Source organism: Oryctolagus cuniculus, chromosome 2, assembly GCF_051225735.1.
Source record: "Oryctolagus cuniculus isolate XC-2025 breed Fujian yellow rabbit chromosome 2, ASM5122573v1, whole genome shotgun sequence".
Taxonomy (NCBI): domain Eukaryota; kingdom Metazoa; phylum Chordata; class Mammalia; order Lagomorpha; family Leporidae; genus Oryctolagus; species Oryctolagus cuniculus.
Window position 1 is genome coordinate 55,464,553 of NC_142868.1, and position 24,923 is coordinate 55,489,475.

The following is a 24,923-nucleotide window of genomic DNA, read 5'->3' on the forward strand; positions in this document are numbered from 1 at the left end:
CCATATGGGCACCGGTTCTAGTCCCGGTTGCTCCTCTTCCAGTCCATCTCTCTGCTGTGGCCTGGGATAGCAGTAGAAGATGGCCCAAGTGCTTGGGCCCCTGCACCCGCATGGGAGACCAGGAAGAGGCACCTGGCTCCTGGCTTCAGATCGGTGCAGTGCCGGCCGTGGCAGCCATTTGGGAAGTGAACCAACAGAAGGAAGACCTTTCTCTCTGTCTCTCTCACTGTCTGTAACTTCACCACTCAAATAAATAAATAAAAATCTTACCAAAAAAAAAAAAAAAAAAAAAACAACAACATCTATAGTAGCCGTTTTCCTCGCCTCCCTTTCTTTACTCTTTGTCCTCTTTTAAATTCTTCATTTCATTAATTTTCTCTAACTTGCTTTATGTTCCTCTCTTAAAAGTTCACAGTCACTCCTAAAACTACCAACAAATCAAATGAACATCTTAAATCATAAACCATGGAACTTCTGCCATACCCAACTCTCAGTCTATATTGCATGCCACCTTAACTAGAGCTATACTTTCCTTCCCTGAAAAGATGGAAACTTATTTGTTGCAAACTTTAGCAAAGCAGTCAGACTTGGTTATGTTCCAGAAAAAAAAATTGTTTTTTCTCTCTACAAATATTATTCAGCACCCTTCACTGTGAGTCCATACTCCATGTGAGCTAGTTTGTACAGGAAAGGGCAAAGGAAGCCCAGAAAAAGCTCTTGAACAAAACATATTTGAGATGAGGATCTCACACATTAAACATAAACCTCAATGAAACAGGAAAACATTAAAAACAGCATTATTAATGTATTCTAAAATTAAACATAAATGTAACTTTTTTATTCTCCAGGATTCTAATATAAGGGAGACCAAAGCTTTTCCTTCTGCTTTTAGATCCAATAATTGAAGTAAAACCACAGATACATAAACCACACCTACATTGCATTCTTTATGATTTCTAATTTGTGCTCCTTTGAGTTGGAACAAAAACCTAAAGACATGTGGAAGCTATCTTAATGCCTAATAGAATCCCTCCTGTATTTTTTATGATTTATATACAACCTCTTATGGTTACCACAGCCACATCCAATTTGACAACTCATTCCTTCCAAACTGTTTAAACTCGCTTTGACAAGAACAACAATTGTTTCTCTTTTAATAACTATGTTTAATCAGTTTAAGTAATAATTAAATTACATATTTATGATAATAAAATCTAGCATAATTACATTTGGAAAAAAATGCACTGTTTCTAAGGTAAATGTGGAATAAATTATTGATAGTACTGGGAACTGAAGAGTACAGGTATATTCAGTTTAGCCTATTTTCTTTAAATTTTTTTAGATTTTTATTTTTGACAGGCAGAGTGGACAGTGAGAGAGAGAGAGAGACAGAGAAAAAGGTCTTCCTTTTTCCATTGGTTCACTCCCCAATGGCCGCTGCGGCCGGCACACCGCGCTGATCCGAAGCCAGGAGCTTCTCCTGGTCTCCCATGTGGGTGCAGGGCCCAAGGACTTGGGCCATCCTCTGCTGTACTCCTGGGCCACAGCAGAGAGCTGGACAGGAAGAGGAGCAACCGGGACAGAATCCGACACCCCGACCAGGACTGGAACCTGGTGTGCCAGCTCCGCAGGCGGAGGATTAGCATATTGAGCTGCGGCACCGGCCTAATTTAGCCTATTTTCAACATAGGTTCTTTATAACATGAACATCATTCAGGATGCTTACAGAGAAATTTAGGGTGATGGTTAATACATTATTTTCTTTTTTTTTTTTTTTTTTTTTTTTTTTTTTTTTTTTTATCTTTTATTTAATGAATATAAATTTCCAAAGTACGACTCATGGGTTACAATGGCTTCCCCCCCCATACCGTCTAATACATTATTTTCGTAAAAGAGAGATTCAGACCTTGCTCTCAAAACTTTTAATCTAATAATGGAGACAAGGAAATCATGAAACAAAGGGGCAGGTGAATAGTTGCCTTTGCATGAAGATTAATATTCTACTCTTAGGTCAAATCTAGGGAGAGGTTCTCAACCCTACCCATGTCTCCCAGTGCCCTGATCCCTACGCAGGGTGCTTACAGGTGCCCAGGATTGTTGAATAGTCAGTGTCCTTCACTCACAAGTCTTGGGAAGTCAGCCTTGGAAAGATGTTCCTTCCCTATCTCTTCCCATCCATTCTGTTCCTCCAGACAAATTTTTTGGTTGCCGCTTCTTTTTCCATAACCCCAGCCCACCCCATGAGAAAAAATTAGTCCTAGGTTGTCTTTTAATCTTTGTATCTACTTTGGTGTGATATAAAAAAATAGAGTAAAGGATGAAGATGGAAAACCCACAGAGCATAATCAGATTAACACTTCAAGTTATATTCCTTCCACACACAAATACACATTCACAGCTAGAGTGACCAAAATGTGTCTGAGATTTTATTAGAGAGCATCTTAGTTATATTTAACATTTTTATATACAACAGTTTAAGTACATATTTGGGGGTACAATATGACATTTCAATACATGTATACAATGTTATGACCAAATCAGGGGAATTGATACATGTATCACCTCAGACATTTTTTTTGTTTATTTGTATTGGGAACATTCAAAATCCTCTCTACTAGTGATTTTAAAATATACATGAAGTTTAGTTGTTGTCAACTGTATTAATGGTTTATTTATGTTGTGTCCATTTATGAATTCAAGTCTTCAAATTAAGCTTCCTGCATCCCCAAGTTCTGGCCACTCTATTTTTCCAATGGGGAATAGTAACTATTATTTGTCCTTTAAAAAAGAAAAGGTAATGAGTTAGCACTTAAAGGTCATTGGATTTAATTTCACATCCCATTCAATCCTAATGCAAGGTTTAAAAATTCTATTTCATAATTTCCAAGACAGGCCTTTTCCTAGTTAATATCACAACAAGAACCAGAAATTGACTGCTCTCTCAAAACCATTAACCTAATTTCTCTTAGAGAAAAGAAGACTACAAAATTTTGGTGAAAAGTGGTTACTGTCACTGTCTGAAACTACTTCTTAAAGGAAATATATGTTCTTCCTGTATGACATTTATTAACTATGAGACATGACAATTCTTGTTATATTATGTAATATTCAACTTTTTATTATCTTCTAAATGCAGTGGTTGTTATTCAGTAAGTATTATACATGCATAATCACTGAGTACGGTTGATTCAATTCTTCACTCAACCAAGGTAACATCCCAACTTTGGAATTTTTATTACATTAAAAAATTTAGCCTCATTTCAGAAAATCCAGGAATAAACATAGATTTTATTTAGTTGTACTTAGCAAAAATTGAAAATAAATAATGCCACAAAATTAGCCAAATCTAAGGTTTCCCTATATGGAACGTAAACCATTAAAAAAATTTTAAGCATATTTATAGTTCAACAATTATATGTTGTTTTGAACTGAACAGAACTTGGTTCACCAAACTCATGCAGATATTTAAATCCTCAAGTTTTAGGTTCACAGTTCAAGTTTTAGGTTCATGCCATGCATTGATGGATTGGTCAGGATATTTGATCTAATTATGGAATCTAGGAGGTGGAGCCAGTTGTGTAATCTTTAGTACTGGAGGCTTGCCCTTGGAAGGCAGTCCATGTGAGAGGGTTGTTTATATAAGCTGAAGTTGTCCTAGCTTATCTCTCTGCTTTCTAGCTCACCATGTGACTGTTTCTCCACATATGCGATTGCCTGTCTCCACCAGATACCAGGCAAATGAAGCTTCCTGATCTTGAACTGTGAACCTCAAAAATGTAAGCTAAAGCAAACCTTTCCTCACAAGATGTTCCTCAGAAGAAGATATCAAAAAAGTGAAAAAATCTTTGTTCATGGATTATAAAAATTACTATTATCAAAACATCTATACTACCCAAAGCAATTTACAGATTCAGTGAAATCCCCATAAAAATTCTAAGGACATTTGTCTTAAAACTAGAAAAACAATCCCCAAATTCTTATTCAAAAGACCTTGAATAGCCAAAGAAATCTTAATGTAGAGGCATCACAATACAAGATTTCAAGACATACTACAGGGCTTTATAATCAAAATAACATGGTACCAGCATAAAAATAAACGTTTAGACCAATGGAACATAGTAGAAACCAGAAATAAGTCCATGCATCTACATCCAACTAATTTTTTTGACAAAAGTGCTAAATACAGTTTCTGGAGAAAAGATAGACTCTTCAACAAATGTTGTTGGGAAATTAGATTTCCACATGTAGAAGTTGGGAACAACATCCCAACCCTATACCCAATATAAAAATCAACTCAAAATAAACCAAGGGTCTAAACTTGGACCTTAAACTATCAAACTACTAGAAGAAAATGTAGGGAAAACACTGCAAGACATTGACATAGGCAAACACTTTTTTGGATAAGATCTCAAAAGCACAGGCAATAAAACAAAAATAGGAAAATGGAACTACATCAAGAGAACCTTTGTTCAGCAAAGGAAACAATGGACAAAATGAAGAGATAACTGACAAAATGAAAGAAAATATTTGTAAACTATGCATCTTATAAAGGATTACTATCCAGGATATATAAGGAACTCAAGAAACTCAACAACAACAAAACAAATAATCCAGTTAAGAAATGGGCAAAGGATATGAATAGGCATCTTTCAAAGGAAGAAATACAAATGATCAAGAGACACATAAAAAATGATTAATATCACTAGTTATCAGTCAAATGCAAATAAAAAGCACCAGGAGGTATCATCTCACTCCAGTTAGAATGGCTATTCTCTAAAAGTCAAAAATAACAAATACTGGTGAGGCTGTGGAGAAATGTTTACCCTAATACATTGTAAGTGGAATTGCAACGATTATGTGCAACCATTATGTAAAACACTATGGCAATTCCTCAGAAAAACCACAAATTTATCTACCATATGACCTAGATATTCCACTTCCAGGAATATATCCAAAAGAAGTAAAATCAGCATATCAAAAAGATATTTCATTCCCATGTTTATAGCAAAGATACAAGAAACCAACCTGGATGTCCATCAGCTGATGACTGGATAAGGAAAATGTGGTATATAAACATGATAGAATATTACTCAGAATATAAAAGAATGAAATCCTGACATTTGCAACAAAATGGATGGAACTGGAAGTATACAAAGTGAAATAAGCCAGACCAGAAAGACAAATATCACACACTTTCTCTTATATGAGGAACTTAATACAGAGAAAGTAATAAAATTGTGTTGTTGTCATATTACTTGGTTTATTGTTGCAAATATTGCTTCACCAAATGATACCATGTGATAACTTTCCTCACTTTATGATCATTTTCATGAATCGCACATTTTGTTTCTGCTTCTTTCTCTGTCTCTGCCTTTCAAATAAACTGGTGTCTATTCTGTTACATCTTTGTCAAAATGCTGTTATGTTGATTATTACTAATTCAAAAGGTGAAAAAATCATTATAATTTTAACTTACATTTTTAAATTGAGGATGAATCAATTTCCATGGCTAAGAGTCATTTGTATTTCTGTTTCTGTGAACTGTCTGTTCCAATATTTTGCCTCAAGCTGGACCAGGCCAAAGCAGGAGTCTGGAACTCAATCCAGATCGCTCATCTGGGTGGCAGGAACCCAATTACATAACCCATCATCTGATGCCTCCCAGAATGTGTAGTAGCAGCAAACTGGAATCAGAAGCAGAGCTGGAACTCAAACCCAGGCACTCTGACCTGGATTTCCAGCACCCTAAATACTGTGCCAAACACCCATTCCTGATTTCAGACCTTTTGTCTGCACCAAAAGAAACCTATGTTTTAATTCCCCTTTTCCACAAACTTTCTGAAGTGTTTGGTATCTATTAAAGCCTATTACATGAAAGACACTGAGACTATAAAAGTCAACAGGAGTGACAAAGGTATCTACCTCATGGAATTTAGTGTGAGAAATAGAGATAATTTTTTACATTGTAAGTGCTAAAAGGAAATCAGCCAACATTATAAAGCAGGAACCATAGGTTAGACAACAGTTATATTTGACTGTAATGATGTTTCTTAAATGTCTGCACCTATGTGTCATGGCAAAAGCAGGTGCAATGGGCTATACGCTTCTCTTCCCTCTCCCCATTTCTACCATATTAAACTCAACATCTGACCTGATACACCTATGTGGTCTCTCTTAGCCTCGAGAAACTTCTGGCTTTAAAATCCTCTTATTGGAAAAGTTTTTGATTGGGTAGTTATTAAATACCTTTTTAAACACAATGGAATCTTAACCTAATCTTAACATTGATTTGTTAATATGTTTACAAAAATCAAAATTGTTTGAATACAAATTCTAGAAACAAATCTAAGGTGCAGATAAGGCCAACACCTCTAAGCTAAAGGCAGAACTTTGGTCCACTTTTGGTGTCTGTGTGAGCACAGAGAACTGGTCTTGGTTCCAGGGTGTTTTCACTCACATCCTCCTTTCCACAGGTTCTGCACCCAGGGGTGGCTCCTTTTCCTCAACTCCTCACTCCTCCTACCTGTAGTCTGTCTTCTCCAGCATCACCATGAAGCTGTTCACAGCACATGTGCTATGTGTTACACAATCCACAAACTGGAAGGAGAAACTCCTAAACAAAGACATACAAGCATCCCAAAGAAGGGGCATTGTTTCCTGGGCCCCTGTCCCAAGCTGGTCTCTGCCCCAGCTCCCAAATTTACTACCTTCTCATACTCTTCTCATTTTCCAAGTCAAGCCTCCAGCACTCTGGCAAAGAACCCACAGTTTTAATTAATAAACACTTTCCACTTTCTGCATAGTCATCTGAAAACACAAAAACCTCCTAGAGTGCTTAATTTATATTCCTAAGAGAGTTTATTTGCCTCCCTAGAAGGACAAAACTCCATCTCATTTTAGGAATGTATTCTTTTTCCCTTAAGCCATCTCTCTATAAACTACCATGGTGATGCTTTGTACAAATGGTTTGTTAGAAATAAATTTAGCCTTATAATATGGGCTCATTAGAAATCCTTTGTATGCCAAGGATGTTTCTAAAATGTTTTATGTACCTTGTCAATGCTTTTATGAGACAGCTATATTAGAGACTACACCTTACTTCTGAGCCTGTAAAGTACCTCAAAGTATAGTTGCATTTTGTATCTAAAATGTGACAGAAGCCTTTTTATGGCATACCATATACCTCCAGGTACAAAAGAAGATATTGAAAGTTGTTCCTATGGGGGTTTTTCCCTCTAATATTTAGCCTAGATGACATAAAATATTCATTTTAAGCCAACATTCCCAGAATTGATCTTCCAGAGAAAATATTAAAATTACTCTAAACACATTGAAAAACTCAAAGATAAACAGAAACAGCTGCTGAATGTCTCACAAGTCACTCTGAGATTCATTTCAATTACCCAACAAAAGGTACCTCAGGTGTAACAGAGCGTTTTCAAGTTAAATTTTATGTCTGTTATATATAAGCCTAACGGCAAGTGTGAATTCCTTCCAATTGTTACTTCCTTTATGTCAGAAGCCATTTTCCTAATTCCCAGCTTAATTTTATTTTAGCTTTTATATATAGTTGTAAAGTGAACAAAACATAACCATTTATACAGCATTCAGTGTCTGTGTTAAGGTCAATTTGATTTCTTCTTGAAATCCTGTTATATTATTATTTTTTTTCCAAACTTTTGAATTTTCTGTTGCCTTGTTTTCCTAACAAGATGAAATATGATGTAATCACTCTAATGCCTTAGGTGTGTAAATCTACAAAAAGCTTGTGTCAGCCTGCCCACCAGTTCCTGAAGTATTTGGTAAAAGTTACAAAAATTATCCATGCAATTCCCAAGCCCATCACCCAAATCCAAATGCCATTATTATAGTGAGCTTCTTGGTTGTATACACACATTAACTTTAGAGATATAGGATTTGACTTTTGTAATCTACATCATTGTCAACAATGTTAGTTGACCCAAAATCCCCTCCGCCCCTCCAAACTGTGAGAGTGATGGTGAGAAATACTATCCCTATCTCCCCCAACACGTACATTCGCATACTTGCCTGTTGTCATGTGCCCTAACCCCCTCAGAGGTCAACATGTGAATACACATCATCCACCTCCTATAGTCCCCCACATACCAAACTATAAGTCATTCACTAGGTAGACAATTTCATTTGACCACTATTCTTAAGTACACATTATTTGCCACCTAAGAATGCTGTGTGTATTACTTGGTCTTTACAACCACCTTATGAAGTAAATGCATCCCTGGATTTGCAGGAAATGAAACTGAGGGTCAGGAAATCATCCTAACCTGTTTGGTTCAATCCTGGTCCACCATAACCTGTCATGAAAATAAGCCAACCTATTCTCAGCATAAAAATAAAATAACTTTTAAATACGATTATGAACCCTTAAGAGTGTTCATATTTCTTATTTTAGTAAAATGCTGTCGTATTGAATGTGGCTAAAAATTAGTAAATAAAATCTTAAAATGATGTTTTAAACCAAAGAAACCCTCTGCTTCAACGAAGTATCTGTTGCAGTGATATTCATCTAAGTAGCTTTGGACTGAAAGTGCTTATTTCAAAGTGCACCCTGGGTGCTGCTAGACTCTTAAAAGTTTGTCATTTAGACTCGGTTTACAAGGAAGAAAACCAACTATGCTAACTTAGAAGAAAAGGAGGAGATGTAGAGGAAGCTCACATAAACAAACTGAAAAAGCTGTGGAAATGGATAAGTTTCTTGGAGACTTCAGGGCCTCAAATGCGGCTCAGGCCCTCCCTTGGACTTTTCCCTGTCCCTCCCTGTGTCAGCTTCACTGCCTCCCACCAACTTGCCTCCTGCCCTTCAGACCTGGCCACTGAGAACTACGCAGCTTTCATTTTCAGCATCACCACCAGAGGGAGTTCGTATGGGATGAGATCTCAGTGAAGGGCTTAGTCCCTGTCCTTAGGAAGGTAGAATACTTGACAGCCTAACTAAGGGACAAAGAAGAATCAGATGTTTAGATATTCCTATAAAAGAAGAAATTATACTTATTTTTAGCAGACAATGAATCCAGAAAATTTAAGTAACAAACTCAAAATCTGGAGGCATATGAGACTGCAATAAAAAAGCAAATACTTTTACTTCCAATGTATCATCTAAGCTGTAGAAATAATGAACTAAGGGAAATGAAGGATTATGTAATTAGCCATATTTTACCCAAAGAAGAACTGTGAAGAAATTCAAGGCCATGTTTTCCTCCCTAAGGTTTAACATCTTGAATTGAGTAAACCAAGTGATACAATGGTTTTTAAATTTCATTCAGTACCTAATTGCTGCTTTTAAGAATGCTTGATGTTGCTGTATATGTAAGCACTGCTTCTCAAAGGAGTGATCCTGTAACCCCTGCATCACCATGCAGACCTCTAGAAACTCCTTAAATACAAGATAGTTTGGACATGATTTTTTATGCTAATATAGCAGAGCATTTATTTGAAAAAAAAAATCCTAAACAGCTAGCTCAATAGAGACTTTCCCCCGGGAATTAAAAACAACCATATTTTCATTAAACCTGTAGGTGTATTTTCCAATTTCTGCTTTTCTTGCATTCTCTGATCAACAAATAGAAAAGTGAGGTCAGGAAAAGCCAAAATAAGCTGTTCTCTTTTTTTCTCCCTATCTCAAAGAATGACCTCAAAACCCAGGTTTCTAATAATAAAGCAAAGCGGTAGTGTGTGGAGGTGTGCTTTCCCATATATCTACTCTTTTTAGATCAAGTCAGGTCAAAAGGTGCAGTTTTATTACATCCAGCCAGGAAAGTAGTTTAATGACAGACATGACTCTTTGCAATATTTACCCACCAAAGCTTTCAGATTAACAATTAATACTTTAATTTCCAAATAGATGATAAAATTGTTGATAATTTGGTCTTAAGTTTTTTACCTTTAACCTGTCCAAATCATGCCATATAATTAGAAAGTTATTTTCCAGTCCCAGAAATGTAATTACTTATTTATATAGTGTGTGCCATGTTTCTAACATCAGCTACCTCTTTATTTTTCAATAAAATACTCGTTAATGAAAATAAGCTCAATAGCTTTTTACTTTGAAATTTGTTTTTTAATGTACTAGAGATCACAGCTATTATTTTTAATAGAAACTACAAACTGGGCTATATTTAAGTAACTTAATTATTTGGAATTAGCATCACTTTATAAGCCAATAAATCATTCATTTATCCTTTCATTCATTCAACAAATACTTACAGAGCACCAACCATGTGTCTGGCACTACTCTAAGTGCCTAGAATACATCACTCGATGAAAGATACAAAAATAACTCCCCTTTGTTGTAGAGAGAGGCTGACAAACAATGAACATAATAAATATGTGTGGTAACTACCAAGTTAGAAGATGATAACTGCTGGGAGAATAGAGGCAGAGAAAGGTGATGAGTACTGAGCATGCAAGGACACAAGATGTGAAAGTGTTTGGGGCAAGAGGATTTGACATGAAGATGAGTGAGTTAGCCACAGATTGTTCCAGAAGAAGAGAATTCCAAGCAGAGGAAACAAGCAGAACAAATGCTGTAAGTTGGAAGGGTGTCTGGCTTGTGAAAACAACAGAAATTAAACAAGAATAACTTGGACAGAGGAAGAAAAGGAGGGACAGAAGAGCAAGAGAGGAAGTTAGAAATAGAGAATTTTGAAACAGTGCTTAAATACATATATTTCAGGAGAATTTAGATCACAATCTTCTTTTTTGAAAAAGATTTATTTTTTGTTTGCAAGTCAGAGTTATAGAGAAAAAAGGAGAGACAGACATACACACACACGGTGTGGGGGGGGTGGGTGGAGATTTTTCTATTTGCTGTTTTACTTTCTAGATGGCCACAATAGCTAGGGCTGGTCCAGGCCAAAGTCAGCATCCAGGAGCTTCATCTGGGTCTCCCACATAGGTGACAGGGGCCCAAACACTTGCACAATCTTCCACTGCATTTCCCAGGCCATTAGCAGGGAGCTGATAGAAAGTGGAGCAGCTGGGACACGAACCCACAACAATATGTGGCAGCCGAGTCACAATTTTCACATAACATAATATGCTTCACCTTATACCTGGTAATCATGTTCCTTCATAATCCTTCTAACAATAGATTTTGTACTGAAACTGATTTCAAAATCCATGTGAGCAGCATAATTGTATGATTCCATTTAATTTAACATTCTGTATGTCTAAATTCCAGTTTGTGGCTGATATTGAAAAATGATTTAAAAATAAGACAAACACTCAATTATTCAGTCAATTTGAACTATATTATGAAAAAAATGCCTTGTGTTCATTCATGGGTAAAATAATGTTTCTTTAAAATATTTATGTTGTAAAGAAAGACAGATTTTCCAAGAATTAGATACTTAAGTATGGCATGATATAAATTTTTTAAACTATCAGCACATCAGACTACCAGAGAATTTCTTTTAACAATATAAACCACATCTTTCAAAACAAATACAGAATTTGATTAACACCACAACAGTTGTGCTTTCCTAATGAACCATGTTCCCACACTGTTTCCCAAATGCATCTCTCTACTGTATCAAAATGTGGTTGCTTCTGCTAAAATAGGTATAGTTACTGGGAAGTCTGAAAAATAGAAAGAAATATATAGTGATATTCATGGCATGGAAACAAAAATAACTCTGAGATTAGGGACAATTACAGCAGTATGAGCATGATAAAAGGAAAGATGGCCCTGAGTTTATACAAACCAATACTAAACTAGAAAAGTCATAGAAGCAGAAGTATAATTGAAACAGGAGTTGACCATGTATCAACTACTTGATAAATATTCAATGGGTATCTATTATGTGCTAAACCCATCAATAGTAGCTATAGATATAATAATGAATAAAACAGTCATGGAACTTATAACCCAGTGAGAGAAGTAAACATTAAGCAAATCATACAGGAACACACAAATAAATCACCTAATAAATTGCACTTAACATATCATTTCATATTTCTTGCGGGAAAGGTTGATCAGCCCCACAAAATAGTGGGAGCAATATGGCCATCTTTTTTATTAAAAAAAAAAAAGGCCACAGCAACAAATTAGCATCTTCTAATTTCAGATGTTAAGAAGAAATCTTTCCCTTAATATTTTTATGTCTGACCAAGAAAAACTGTGAATTGTACACAGAACTATTTAACATTCTCCACCCTTTTTTTTCCTACCCCTCCATCTGTTATCTAATTGCTTTCAAATTCTACCTCTTCAAAATACAAAAGTAAGAAATGAAGTGTATTAACCAATTGTTTGTGTCTTTAAAATATCTATGGTAGATATTGTGGTACAGCAGGTAAGACTGCCCCTTGGAATGTTTGTATCTCATACCAGAGTGCCTGGGATTGGGTCCCACCTCTGTTTGTCATACAGCTTCTTGCTATGTACAGGCAAGGCAGCAGAAGACGGCCCAAATACTTAGAATCCTGCCTCCTGGCTTAAACCTGGCCCAGCTCTGGCTGTTGCTGGCATTTCAGGAGTAAATCAGCAAATGGAAGATCTCTCTCTTAACTCTCCACACCTCCCACTCTCCCTCTTTGTCTCTGTCTCTCTGCCTTTCAAATAAACAAATTTAAAATCCTGAGAAGAGCTACTTAGTAAGGAAAAAAAGATTTGACTGACAGTTTGGGAATTTCATAATTCAAATTCAGATGATGCATTGGTTTAGGTACCTGATGTGGCAGGACAATGGTGGAGGGACATAGTGATCCAGGAAGCACACAGGGAAAACATACTTGTTTTGTCATGTTGTCATGATCCAATCATGGAGTTCCGCCATGGCAAACTAATCAGATCCAGTCACTTCCCAAAGGCCCCACCTCTAGACACCATAATTGGATCAGATACTCTCAGTAAGCCTCTGTTGTTAATGTCACAATTTGGTACAGGTTTGGAAGAGGAAGAAGAATATACTCTGCTCAAATCAACTTCTTAGCAGCATAAGTTCCATCTCTTTGATGACTACCATCTTCCAGGTAGAGTCTGTAAGAAAAAGGGGAAAGAATAGAGAGGAGACAAAACACAAACTTGTACCCAGACCGAATTTATTCAAAGAAAATCAATCCACAGAGGTTGTTGTCCAACTGCCAGCATGCACACAGACTGGACATGTGGCAGAGTGCGCAGACTCCAGCAAGCTGGGCCTTTTTATATCTTAGGTGGGCTAGGGGTGGGGGTTGGGAACAGTAGGTGGAGGTGAGCTTCTCCATACTGATTCTTCAAGTTTGGCCCATTGGCTTCCAAACCTGGGAAAGAATGGAGGGAGTGGGATGGGGAACAATATAGGTGTGAGACTGAACTGGTCTCTTGAAAGAAGGAAGAGGTAACAAGAACCTAAAATGACTGAGGCTTATGTCCTTATCCCATCAGAGTCATCTCCTGAATCTTCTGCAGTTGATCAGTTTCTGAGGGAGAAATGAAATTATGAAGAAGGTAGAGAAGGAAGTTCACTCATAATTTCTTTGACCCAAAGGTGATACATATCACTCCCATCTACATCCCATTCAGAAATAATCACATGGTCTCATCTAAATATACAGGAGGTGGAATTGTAGGTTCACAGTGTACTAAGAAATTGGTACTTGCCATCAGGTAAAAACCTATACTGAGCTGTTGACCCAAGTACCTACACACAGCCTTTGATTTGGCCTAAACTTTTTCAAAATTGAGTCATCTTAGAGAGTTACATGACAGCTTATAATAATGAGTGTCCCAATGGATGTGTAAAATCTATGTGGTCTTTTACTACCTAGCTTCAGTCACTTATGTTGTACTCTACTGACCTAAGAATTCACAAGCCCAGGGCTGTCATTGTGGCACCTCAGGTTAAACCACCACCTTTGATGCTGGCATCCCAAATGACTACCAATTCACATCCTAGCTACTACATTTCTGATCCAGCTCCCTGCTAAAGTGCCCAAGAAGGAAGCAGAAGATGGTCTAAGTATTTGGGCCCCTTCCACCCATGTGGGAGATCTCTGGAGTTCCAGGTTCCTGGCTTTGGTGTGGCCCAGTTCCAGACATTACACCCATTTGAGTAATAAGCCAACATACAGAAGATCCCTCTCCCTCTCCCCCTCCCTCTCTCCCTCCCTCTACCTCTTACCTTCCCAGGGTGAAGTTCCTGGCTCCTGGCTTCAGATCAGCACAGCTCCGGCTGTTGCTGCCATTTGGGGAGTGAACCAGCAGAGGGAAGACCTTTCTCTCTGTCTCTCCCTCTCACTGTCTATAACTCTAACTCTCAAATAAATAATTAAAATCTTAAAAAAAAAAAAAACTTCCCACTAGACTTATCTCCTAAACACCATAATGTGATTAAATTTCCATCCCCTTAGTACTGTCAACTTATGACTCTGGAATTTAATCATCTGGATGAATTCAGAGCAAATCCTTTTCAAACCATAGCAGGTACCAAGGTCATATGGTAAAGGAACATGTACAGTGAAAGGTGGTGCCCAATTTTGGAAAATACAACTTTCTACATATGTTATCTTAGAACCATTAATTTCTAATTTCAACATTTGAAAATCATTTGTACCTGGTAGAACAAGGGCCAGCAAACTATGACCCACTGCCTTTTTTCTGTAAACAAAGTTGTATTAAAATACAGCCACATCTGTGAATTGGCAGAGTCATAAAAAGACCACATGATCCTAAAAGGTGAAAGTACTTATAATCTGGCCTTTTACAAAATTTTTTGACTCTGTAGATGGGATGTTAATCAAGCTAGAGTTTATTTACTAGATTTCAAATCTCTGTTCTGAAGGTAGTTATTGTGGCTTTAAACAAGCCACTCAGCCTTTCTAAATTGCCATATTCCCACCTATGTAACAGGGGAAATAGTAAAGTCATTGAGTTATGACCATTAAATGAAATAATGCATGAAAAGCCATTCATAAATCTTAATTCTTGTTTCTAGAATTACCTTAAAGTATCAGCAGGATCAGTTGTCCATTTAAGTCATATGCTTGTTCCAAAGAGTCATATACCGCAGCTTTAAATACATCTACTAGTACAGGAAGCTTTATCTTTAATCATTCTATTAGAAATTTCTTCTTTCCAGTAAGTTTAAATATGTCCCTTAGAGATCAATGCTATCAATCCTTATTCTGTATCCTAGAGATTACATAAAGCATCTCTTCCAAATACTAGGTTCTTCTAATATTTGAAAAGAGTTTATCTGAATTTTGTCTTATCAAGAATACACATCTTCAATTCTTTCCATTATTTCTAAGACACAGTTTGCATCCTTCTCCTGCTTTAGTAATTCCCTTTAGAAGGAAATAGAACACATTTATTCAGAACTATAAAAGACTTCAGGGTCACAGATTTAGGCCCTCGATCTTTAAATTCTCCATATTATTATAATCACATAAGCTTTGTGCTCCTCAGTCTTTTCCCCACCCTTCTTGCTCTGGGAGAGTTTATTTTTTTAGATTCTGGGATAAGTCTTCATATTTACCCATTTATATGCTTCATCTTATATATCTCCACCTTATGTAGATCTTCCCAGATCTTGACTAGAGTTTAAAATATTCACTGTCCATCATCAGCTTTTTATCACCCACCCATATTTCTGGTGTCTTTATCTAAATCATTAATAAACATCCCATCAATTTGAAATTAATATTGTAAATAGTCCTGAACTCAATTAAAGCAACTAGTATTATTTTAATAATTGTATTAGTTCTGCCTTGGACTTCTACTGACTTTAATCATCATTTGTTCAGTCTCATTTGAGATGTCATTTCTCTTAGTGAAAGAAGTTGGAAGTAAATGTTAATGAAAATATAAGCATTTCTCTTTCTCTCTTTCAATATTACATTTACAAACAAGTTATGTATCTGTATTACTCATGGATCTCCAGAAAAGCAAAGCCAACTGGACAGATTTGTTTTTAATAATTGACTCACGTGATTGCAGAAGCTAGTAAGTCCAAGGCTATCAAAGCGGGGACGCTGAGAAGAGTTACAGTTCAAGTTCAAAGATAGTCTGTTGTTTTATTAATACCTCCAACTGATTGAATGAGACCCACTCAACATTGTGGAGGGTAACCCACTGTACTCAAAAAAAAAAAAAATGCCTTCACAGAAAAATCTAGAATAAGGCAGGACATAACATCTGGGTACTATAACTCAAACAACTGACACATAAAAGTATCATGACAGTATCTCTATCTCTTTCAAATTCTTTCTTGCAATGAGTTTGTATGAAGCTTGGATTCATGTTTTGAGAACTTGTCCTTTTATAGTAGATAGTCTATTACATAAAGCTACAGTTAAGTTTGTGTCTGTCTGAGTGGATAAATGGTAGAATATAACCAACTATTTTTTTTCTATATTTAAGTTTAGCATCTAAACACATAAATTAAGTTTAGCATTTCCTCAGTCCATAGAATATTGATGATGGAGAGAAATTAGGCCAACTATGGTTTATGAAGTTAGCCTTGGAGTGGGCATTTGGTTCAACAGTTAAGTTGCCACTGTGATACCCATATCCCATATCAGGGTGCCTGGGATCAAGTCACCTCTTCACTTCCAATACAGCTTCCTACTAATGTACACCTGGAAGGTAACAGATTATGGCTCAAGAACTTGGGTCCTTTCTATCCATATGAGAGACCTGGATTGAGTTCCTGCATCCATGTTTTGACCTGGCCCAGCCCTTAGCTTTTGCAGGCAACTAGGGAGTGAACCAGCAATGGAAGATGCCTCTCCCTCTCTCTCCACATAAAATGAAGATAAATAAATAAAATTTTAAATAAAAATTAAAAAATAAAGTTAGCACTGCTGTAAGCTTAAGAGTCTAGATGTAATGAAGAATGAATTTGTTTTTGTTTCTAGTACTACTTTTATATTTAAAATTTAAAGCTGACATTTTAAACTCCAGAGTTATTTCCTCAAATGATTTCACAAATTATTTAAATGAATATCTATATAAATAATAAGTTATCTAAGCATTAAAGACTGATTCAACATAATATTTCTGATAAATTCTCTTAGAATAAAAAAAGGCAATGTGTTGTCTACAGAAATAAGACTTTACTGAACTAGTATTTTGCTTCTGGGCTTTAATGAATCTAAGTTTCTTATGTGGTTGCCTTTCCAGATTAGCCATTTATAATAAATAGAAATTACTGAGTTAGAAGCTTTTAAAGACTTTAAGATTTGTTTATTGAGCCGTGCTCTTAATTCCTTTTTTGGGTGTGTGTGGAATTCACTGATTTTTTTATACTTTCCTCTGTTTAGGTTTGGATGTGTGGAGGAGAAATGTTTGATGTTCCATGTTCTAGAGTTGGTCATATCTACAGGAAGTATGTACCTTACAAAGTTCCATCCGGGACCAGCCTGGCAAGAGTGAGTAACTGGGGATCAGAACAGGCTAGACTGGTTAGGGCTTTTTGTGGACAGAGTAATTGGCCTCACCTATGGTGTAATCTAAGCACAGCAGTACAGAAATGCTTTAGTTTATGGGGAGTTTCTACATCTTTCAGAGTTTTGCTTCCATTGCTTAACAAAGTATAACTATAATGCTAATTTTTTATATTAATTATTTCAAGACATTTCACATAGGAGACATCTTCAAAAAGTTCACAGAAAGTATGTAATATGAAATAACTGCATACATTTCAAAACTTTTGATCATCTTTCAATTCCATTTTTCCATAAACTTGTAGGAGTACCCTTGTATATTATGTTTTTTAAACTTTTATTTAATGAATATAGATTTCCAAAGTACAGCTTAGGGATTACATTGGCTCCCCCCCCCCATGACTTCCCTCCCACCAGCAACCCTCCCATTTCCTGCTCTCTCTCCCCTTCCATTCATATCAAGATTCATTTTCAATTTTCTATATATACAGAAGATCAGTTTAGTATACATTAAGTAAAGATTTCAACAGTTTGCACCCACATAGAAACACAAAGTGAAAAATACTGTTTGAGTACTCGTTATAGCATTAAATCTCAATGTACAGCACATTAAGGAAAGAGATCCTATCTTAGGAGTAAGTGCACAGTGACTCCTGTTGTTGACTTTACAAATTGACACTCCTGTTTATGGCATCAGTAATCTCCCTATGCTCCAGTCATGAGTTTCCAAGGCTATGGAAGCCTTTTGAGTTCACCGACTCTTATCTTGTTTAGACAAGGTCATATTCAAAGTGGAGGTTCTCTCCTCCCTTCAGAGAAAGGTACCTCCTTCTTTGAAGACCTGTTCTTTCCACTGGGATTTCACTCACAGAGATCTTTCATTTAGGGTGTTGTTGTTTGGTTTTTTTGTTTGTTTGTTTGTTTTTGTTTTTGTTTTTGCCAGAGTGTCTTGGCTTTCCATGCCTGAAATACTCTCTTGGGCTTTTCAGCCGGATCTGAATGCCTTTAGGGCTTATTCTGAGGCCAGAGTGCTGTTTAGGACATCCGCCATTCTATGAGTCTGCTGTGTATCTCGCTTCCCATGTTGTATCGCTCTCCCCTTTATTTATTCTATCGGTTAGTATTGGCAGGCACTAGGCTTGTTTATGTGATCCCTTTGACTCTTAGTCCTTTCATTATGATCAATTGTGAACAGAAATTGATCACTTGGAATAGTGAGATGGCATTGGTACATGCCACCTTGATGGGATTGAATTCGAATCCCCTGGTATGTTTCTGACTCTACCATTTGGGGCAAGTCAGCTTGAGCATGTCCCAAATTGTACATCTCTTCCCTCTCTTATTCCCATTCTTATATTTAACAGGGATCACATTTCAGTTAAATTTCAACACTTAAGAATAACTGTGTATTAATTACAGAACTAAACCAGTAGTATTAAGTAGAACAGACAAAAAAAATACTAATAGGGATAACGTATTAAGTTGTTCATTAACAGTCAGGGCTATGCTGATCAAGTCACCGTTTCTCATAGTGTCCATTTCACTTCAACAGGTTTCCTTTTTGGTGTTCAGTCAGTTGTCACCAATCAGGGAGAACATATGATATTTGTCCCTTTGGGACTGGCTTATTTCACTCAGCATGATGTGTTCCAGATTCCTCCATTTTGTTGCATATGACTGGATTTCATTGTTTCTTACTGCGGTATAGTATTCTAAAGAGTACATATCCATAATTTCTTTATCCAGTCTACCGTTGATAGGCATTTAGGTTGGTTCCATGTCTTAGCTATTGTGAATTGAGCTGCAGTAAACATTAGGGTGCAGACCACTTTTTTGTTTGCCAATTTAAATTCCATTGGGTAAATTCCAGGAAGTGGAATGGCTGGGTCGAACGGTAGGGTTATCTTCAGGTTTCTGAGGAATCTCCAAACTGACTTCCATAGTGGCTTGACCAGTTTGCATTCCCACCAACAGTGGGTTAGTGTCCCTTTTTCCCCACATCCTCGCCAGCATCTGTTGTTGGTAGATTTCTGAATGTGAGCCATTCTAACTGGGGTGAGGTGAAACCTCATTGTGGTTTTGATTTGCATTTCCCTGATTGCTAGTGACCTTGAACATTTTTTCATGTGTCTGTTGGCCATTTGGATTTCCTCTTCTGAAAAATGTCTATTGAGGTCCTTGGCCCATCTCTTAAGTGGGTTGTTTGTTTTGTTTTTGTAGAGTTTCTTGATCTCATTGTAGATTCTGGTTATTAACCCTTTATCTGTTGCATAGTTTGCAAATGTTTTTTCCCATTCTGTCGGTTGTCTCTTCACTCTCCTACCTGTTTCTTTTGCAGTACAGAAACTTCTCAATTTGATGCAATCCCAATAGTTGATTTTGGCTTTGACTGCCTGTGCCTCCCTTTGATTGCCTGTGCCAATATCTTGAAGGGTTTCTCCAATGTTCTCTAATAACTTGATGGTGTCGGGTCATAGATTTAGGTCTTTTAATCCATGTTGAGTGGATTTTTGTGTAAGGTGATAGGTAGGGTTCTTGCTTCATGATTCTGCACGTGGAAATCCAGTTTTCCCAGCACCATTTATTGAATAGACTGTCCTTGCTCCAGGAATTGGTTTTAGATCCTTGATCAAATATAAGTTGGCTGTAGATGTTTGGGTTGATTTCTGGTGTTTCAATTCTGTTCCATTGGTCTATCCATCTGTTTCTGTACCAGTACCATGCTGTTTTGATTACAACTGCCCTGTAGTATGTCCTGAAATCTGGTATTGTGATGCCTCCAGCTTTGTTTTTGTTGTACAAGATTGCTTTAGCTATTCGAGGTCTCTTGTGCCTCCATATGAATTTCAGCATCATTTTTTCTAGATCTGTGAAGAATGTCTTTGGTATCTTGATTGGGATTGCTTTGAATCTATAAATTGCTTTTGGAAGAATGGACATTTTGATGATATTGATTCTTCCAATCCATGAGCATGGAAGATTTTTCCATTTTTTGGTATCCTCTTCTATTTCTTTCTTTAAGGTTTTGTAATTCTCATCATAGAGATCTTTAACGTCCTTGGTTAAGTTTATTCCAAGGTATTTGATTGTTTTTGAAGCTATTGTGAATTGGATTGATCTTAGCAGTTCTTTCTCAGCTGTGGCATTGCTTGTGTATACAAAGGCTGTTGATTTTTGTGCATTGATTTTATATCCTGCCACTTTGCCAAACTCCTCTATGAGTTCCAATAGTCTCTTAGTAGAGTTCTTTGGATCCTCTAAGTAAAGAATCATATTGTCTGCAAAGAGGGATAGTTTGACTTCTTCCTTTTCAATTTGTATTCCTTTAATCTCTTTTTCTTGTCTGATGGCTCTGGCTAAAACTTCCAGAACTATGTTAAACAGCAGTGGTGAGAATGGGCATCCCTGTCTGGTGCCAGATCTCAGTGGAAATGCTTTCAACTTTTCCCCATTCAATAGGATGCTGGCCGTGGGTTTTTCATAGATTGCTTTGATTGTATTGAGGAATGTTCCTTCTATACCCAATTTGCTTAGAGTTACCATCATGAAAGGGTGTTGAATTTTATCGAATGCTTTCTCTGCATCTATTGAGATAATCATATGGTTTTTCTTCTGCAGTCTGTTAATGTGGTGAATCACATTGATTGATTTGCGAATGTTGAACCATCCCTGCATACCAGGGATAAATCCCACTTGGTCTGGGTGGATTATTTTCCTGATGTGTTGTTGTATTCTATTGGCGAGAATTTTATTGAGGATTTTTGCATCTATGTTCATCAGGGATATTGGTCTGTAATTTTCTTTCAGTGCTGCATCTTTCTCTGGCTTAGGGATTAAGGTGATGCTGGCTTCATAGAAAGAATTTGGGAGGATTCCCTCTTTTTCGATTGTTCTGAATAGTTTGAGAAGAAATGGAATTAGTTCTTCTTTAAATGTCTGGTAGAATTCAGCAGTGAATCCATCTGGTCCTGGGCTTTTCTTTGTTGGGAGGGCCTTTATTACTGTTTCAATTTCTGTTTCAGTTATGGGTCTATTTAGGTTTTCTATGTCTGCATGGTTCAATTTAGGTAGATTGCATGTGTCCAGGAATCTATCCATTTCTGATAGATTTTCCTGTTTGCTGGCATACAGGTCCTTGTAGTAATTTCTGATGATTCTTTTTATTTCTGTGGTGTCTGTTGTTATGTTTCCTTTTTCATCTCTGATTTTATTTATTTGGGTCTTTTCTCTCCTTTTTTTAGTTAGTTGGGCATATGGGGTGTCAATTTTGTTCATTTTTTCAAAAAACCAGCTCCTCATTTGGCTGATTTTTTGTAATTTTTTTTGATTCAATCCTGTTGATTTCTTCTCTGGTTTTAATTATTTCTCTTCTCCTACTAGATTTGGGTCTGGTTTGATGCAGTTTTTCTAGGTCCTTGAGATAAGCTGAAAGCTCATTTATTTGGTACCTTTCCAATTTCTTGATATAGGCACCTGTTGCTATAAACTTGCCTCTCAATACTGCTTTTGCCATATCCCATAAGTTTTGATATGTTGTGTTGTTATCCTCATTTACTTCCAGAAAGTTTTTGATTTCTCTTTTGATTTCTTGAAGACCCAGTGTTCATTCAGGAGCATGTTGTTCAGTCTCCATGTATTAGCATACTTTCTAGGGTTTCTTGAGTTGCTAATTTCTAGCTTCATTCTGCTGTGGTCTGAGAAGCTGCATGGTATGATTCTAATTATTTTAAATTTGCTGAGACTTGGGGCTTCCATAGCCTTGGAAACTCATGACTGGTGCATAGGGAGATTACTGATGCAATAAACAGGAGTGTCAATTTGTAAAGTCAACAACAGGAGTCACTGTGCACTTACTCCTCATGTAGGATCTCTGTCCTTAATGTGCTGTACACTGAGGCTTAATGCTATAACGAGTACTCAAACAGTATATTTCACTTTGTGTTTCTATGGGGGTGCAAACGATTGAAATCTTTACTTAATGTACACTAAACTGATCTTCTGTAAAAAAAAAAAAAGAAAAGAAAAGAAATTATCAATTCCCAACTTGACTCTCACTGGGATTAAACATGATAATAGGTCTGATCTGATTTCATCATCATTTAAAAAAAATCATCTATTATTTTTCACTTTATGTTTCTGTGTGGGAACAAACTGTTGAAATCCTTACTTAAGGTATACTAAGCTGATCTTCTGTATATTAAGATAATCGAAAATGAATCTTGATGTGAATGGAAGGGGAGAGGGAGTGGGAAAGGGGAGGGTTGTGGGTGGGAGGGAGGGACATTATAGGGGGGGAAGCCATTGTAACCCATGAGTCGTACTTTGGAAATTTATATTCATTAAATAAAAGATAAAAAAAAAATTTGCTGAGACTTGCTTTATGGCCTAGTATGTGATCAATCCTAGAGAAGGTTCCATGCACTGCTGAGAAGAATGTAAAGTCTTTAGATGTAGGATTGAAAGTTCTGTAGATATCTGTTAGATCCATTTGGGCAATAGTGTCAATTAACTCTGCTTTTTCCTTGTTGATCTTCTGTCCGGATGATCTGTCTATTTCTTTTTTTTTTTTTTTTTTTTTTTGACAGGCAGAGTGGACAGTGAGAGAGAGAGACAGAGAGAAAGGTCTTCCTTTGCCGTTGGTTCACCCTCCAATGGCCGCCACGGCCGGCGCGCTGCGGCTGGCGCACTGCGCTGATCCGATGGCAGGAGCCAGGAGCCAGGTGCTTTTCCTGGTCTCCCATGGGGTGCAGGGCCCAAGCACATGGGCCATCCTTCACTGCACTCCTGGGCCACAGCAGAGAGCTGGCCTGGAAGAGGGGCAACCGGGACAGAATCCGGCGCCCCGACCAGGACTAGAACCCGGTGTGCCGGCGCCGCTAGGCGGAGGATTAGCCTAGTGAGCCGTGGCGCCGGCCCAATCTGTCTATTTCTGAGAGTGGAGTATTGAAGTCCCCCAGGACTATTGTATTGGAATCTAAGTCTCCCTTTAAGTCCCTTAACATATCTTTTAATTAGACCAGTGCCCTGTAATTAGGTGCATATACATTTATAATAGTTACATCTTCCTGTTGAATTGAACCCTTAATCATTATATAGTGCCCCTCTTGTTTCTCTTAATAGTTTTTTATTAAAGTTTATTTTGTCTGATATTAATATGGCTACACCTGATTTTTTTTTTTGGTTTCTGTTGGCATGGAATATCTTTTTCCAACCTTTCACTTTCAGTCTGCATGCATCTTTGTTAGAGAGATGTGTTTCTTGTAGGCAGCAAATAGTTGGGTTTTGTTCCTTAAGCAAATCAGCCGATCGGTGTCTTTTAACTGAAGAATTAAGTCCATTAACGTTTAATGTGACTATTGATACATAGTGACTTTGCCCTGCCATTTTCCCAAAGATATTTTATAGTATATGCTTTGAGCTTCCTATGCTCTTTTACTGGTAGGTTTTCTTCCTTTACCTTCTTTCATATTGATGGCCGTGTTTCTGTGTTTCTGAGTGTAGCACATCTTTAAGTATCTCTTGCAGGGCCGGACGAGTGGCGGCAAACTCTTTCAATTTCTGTTTGCTATGAAAGGTCTTTATTTCACCTTCATTCACAAATGAGAGCTTAGCAGGATATAATATTCTGGGCTGCCATTTTTCTCTCTTAGCACCTGTGCTATGTCTCGCCATTCCCTCCTAGCCTGTAGTGTTTCTGATGAGAAGTCTGCTGTGAGTCTAATTGGAGATCCTCTGAGAGTAATCTGACGTTTCTCTCTTGCACATTTTAAGATCTTTTCTTTATGTTTCACTGTGGTGAGTTTAATTACAACGTGTCGTGGTGAGGATCTCTTTTGGTCATGTTTACTAGGGGTTCTATGAGCTTCCTGTACTAGGATGTCTCTGTCCTTCTCCAGACCCGGAAAGTTCTCTGCTAGTATCTCACTAAAAAGGCATTCTAATCCTTTCTCTCTCTCCATGCCTTCAGGAACTCCTAGAACTCGAATGTTGGTCTTTTTAATAGTATCCTGTAGATTCCTAACAATGTTTTTTAGATTTCTAATTTCCTCTTCTTTTCTTTGGTTTGACTGTATCCTTTCCTGTTCTCCGTCTTCTAAGTCCGATATTCTCTCTTCTGTTTCACTGACTCTGTTTTTTAGACTTTCTAATGTGTTTGTCATTTGATCTATTGAGCTCTTCATTTCATTTTGATTTCTCTTCACTATCACACTTTCCTGTTCTACTAGTTTCTGCGTTTCATTTTGATTCTTCCTTAAAATTTCATTTTCACGAGAGAGATTTTCAATCCTGTCCAATAAGGATTTCTGTAGTTCAAGGATTAGCTTTTGAATACTTCTAAATGTTCTTATCATAAATTTTTTGAAATCCATATCTTGCATTTCTTCTTTCTCATCATCTTCATAATCCTGGCTTGGGGTGTTTTGTTTATTTGGAGGCATCATAGTGTCATCGTTGATCTTCTTCCCTCGATTTCTGTTGTTTGTTGCTTGGCATTGTTAATTCTTCTTCCCTCACTG

The 24,923-nt window shown here is 37.0% G+C and overlaps 1 protein-coding gene across 1 annotated transcript in view; it reads left to right on the top strand.

Annotated features, from left to right (window-relative positions):
* Positions 1 to 24,923, top strand: part of GALNTL6 (polypeptide N-acetylgalactosaminyltransferase like 6) — a 1,246,993-nt gene that overhangs the window by 1,114,142 nt on the left and 107,928 nt on the right. Inside the window, exon 9 of the mRNA XM_002709470.5 lies at positions 17,284 to 17,391. Within this exon, the coding sequence (XP_002709516.1) occupies positions 17,284 to 17,391 (108 nt within the window). The remainder of the gene's footprint in view (positions 1 to 17,283; positions 17,392 to 24,923) is intronic.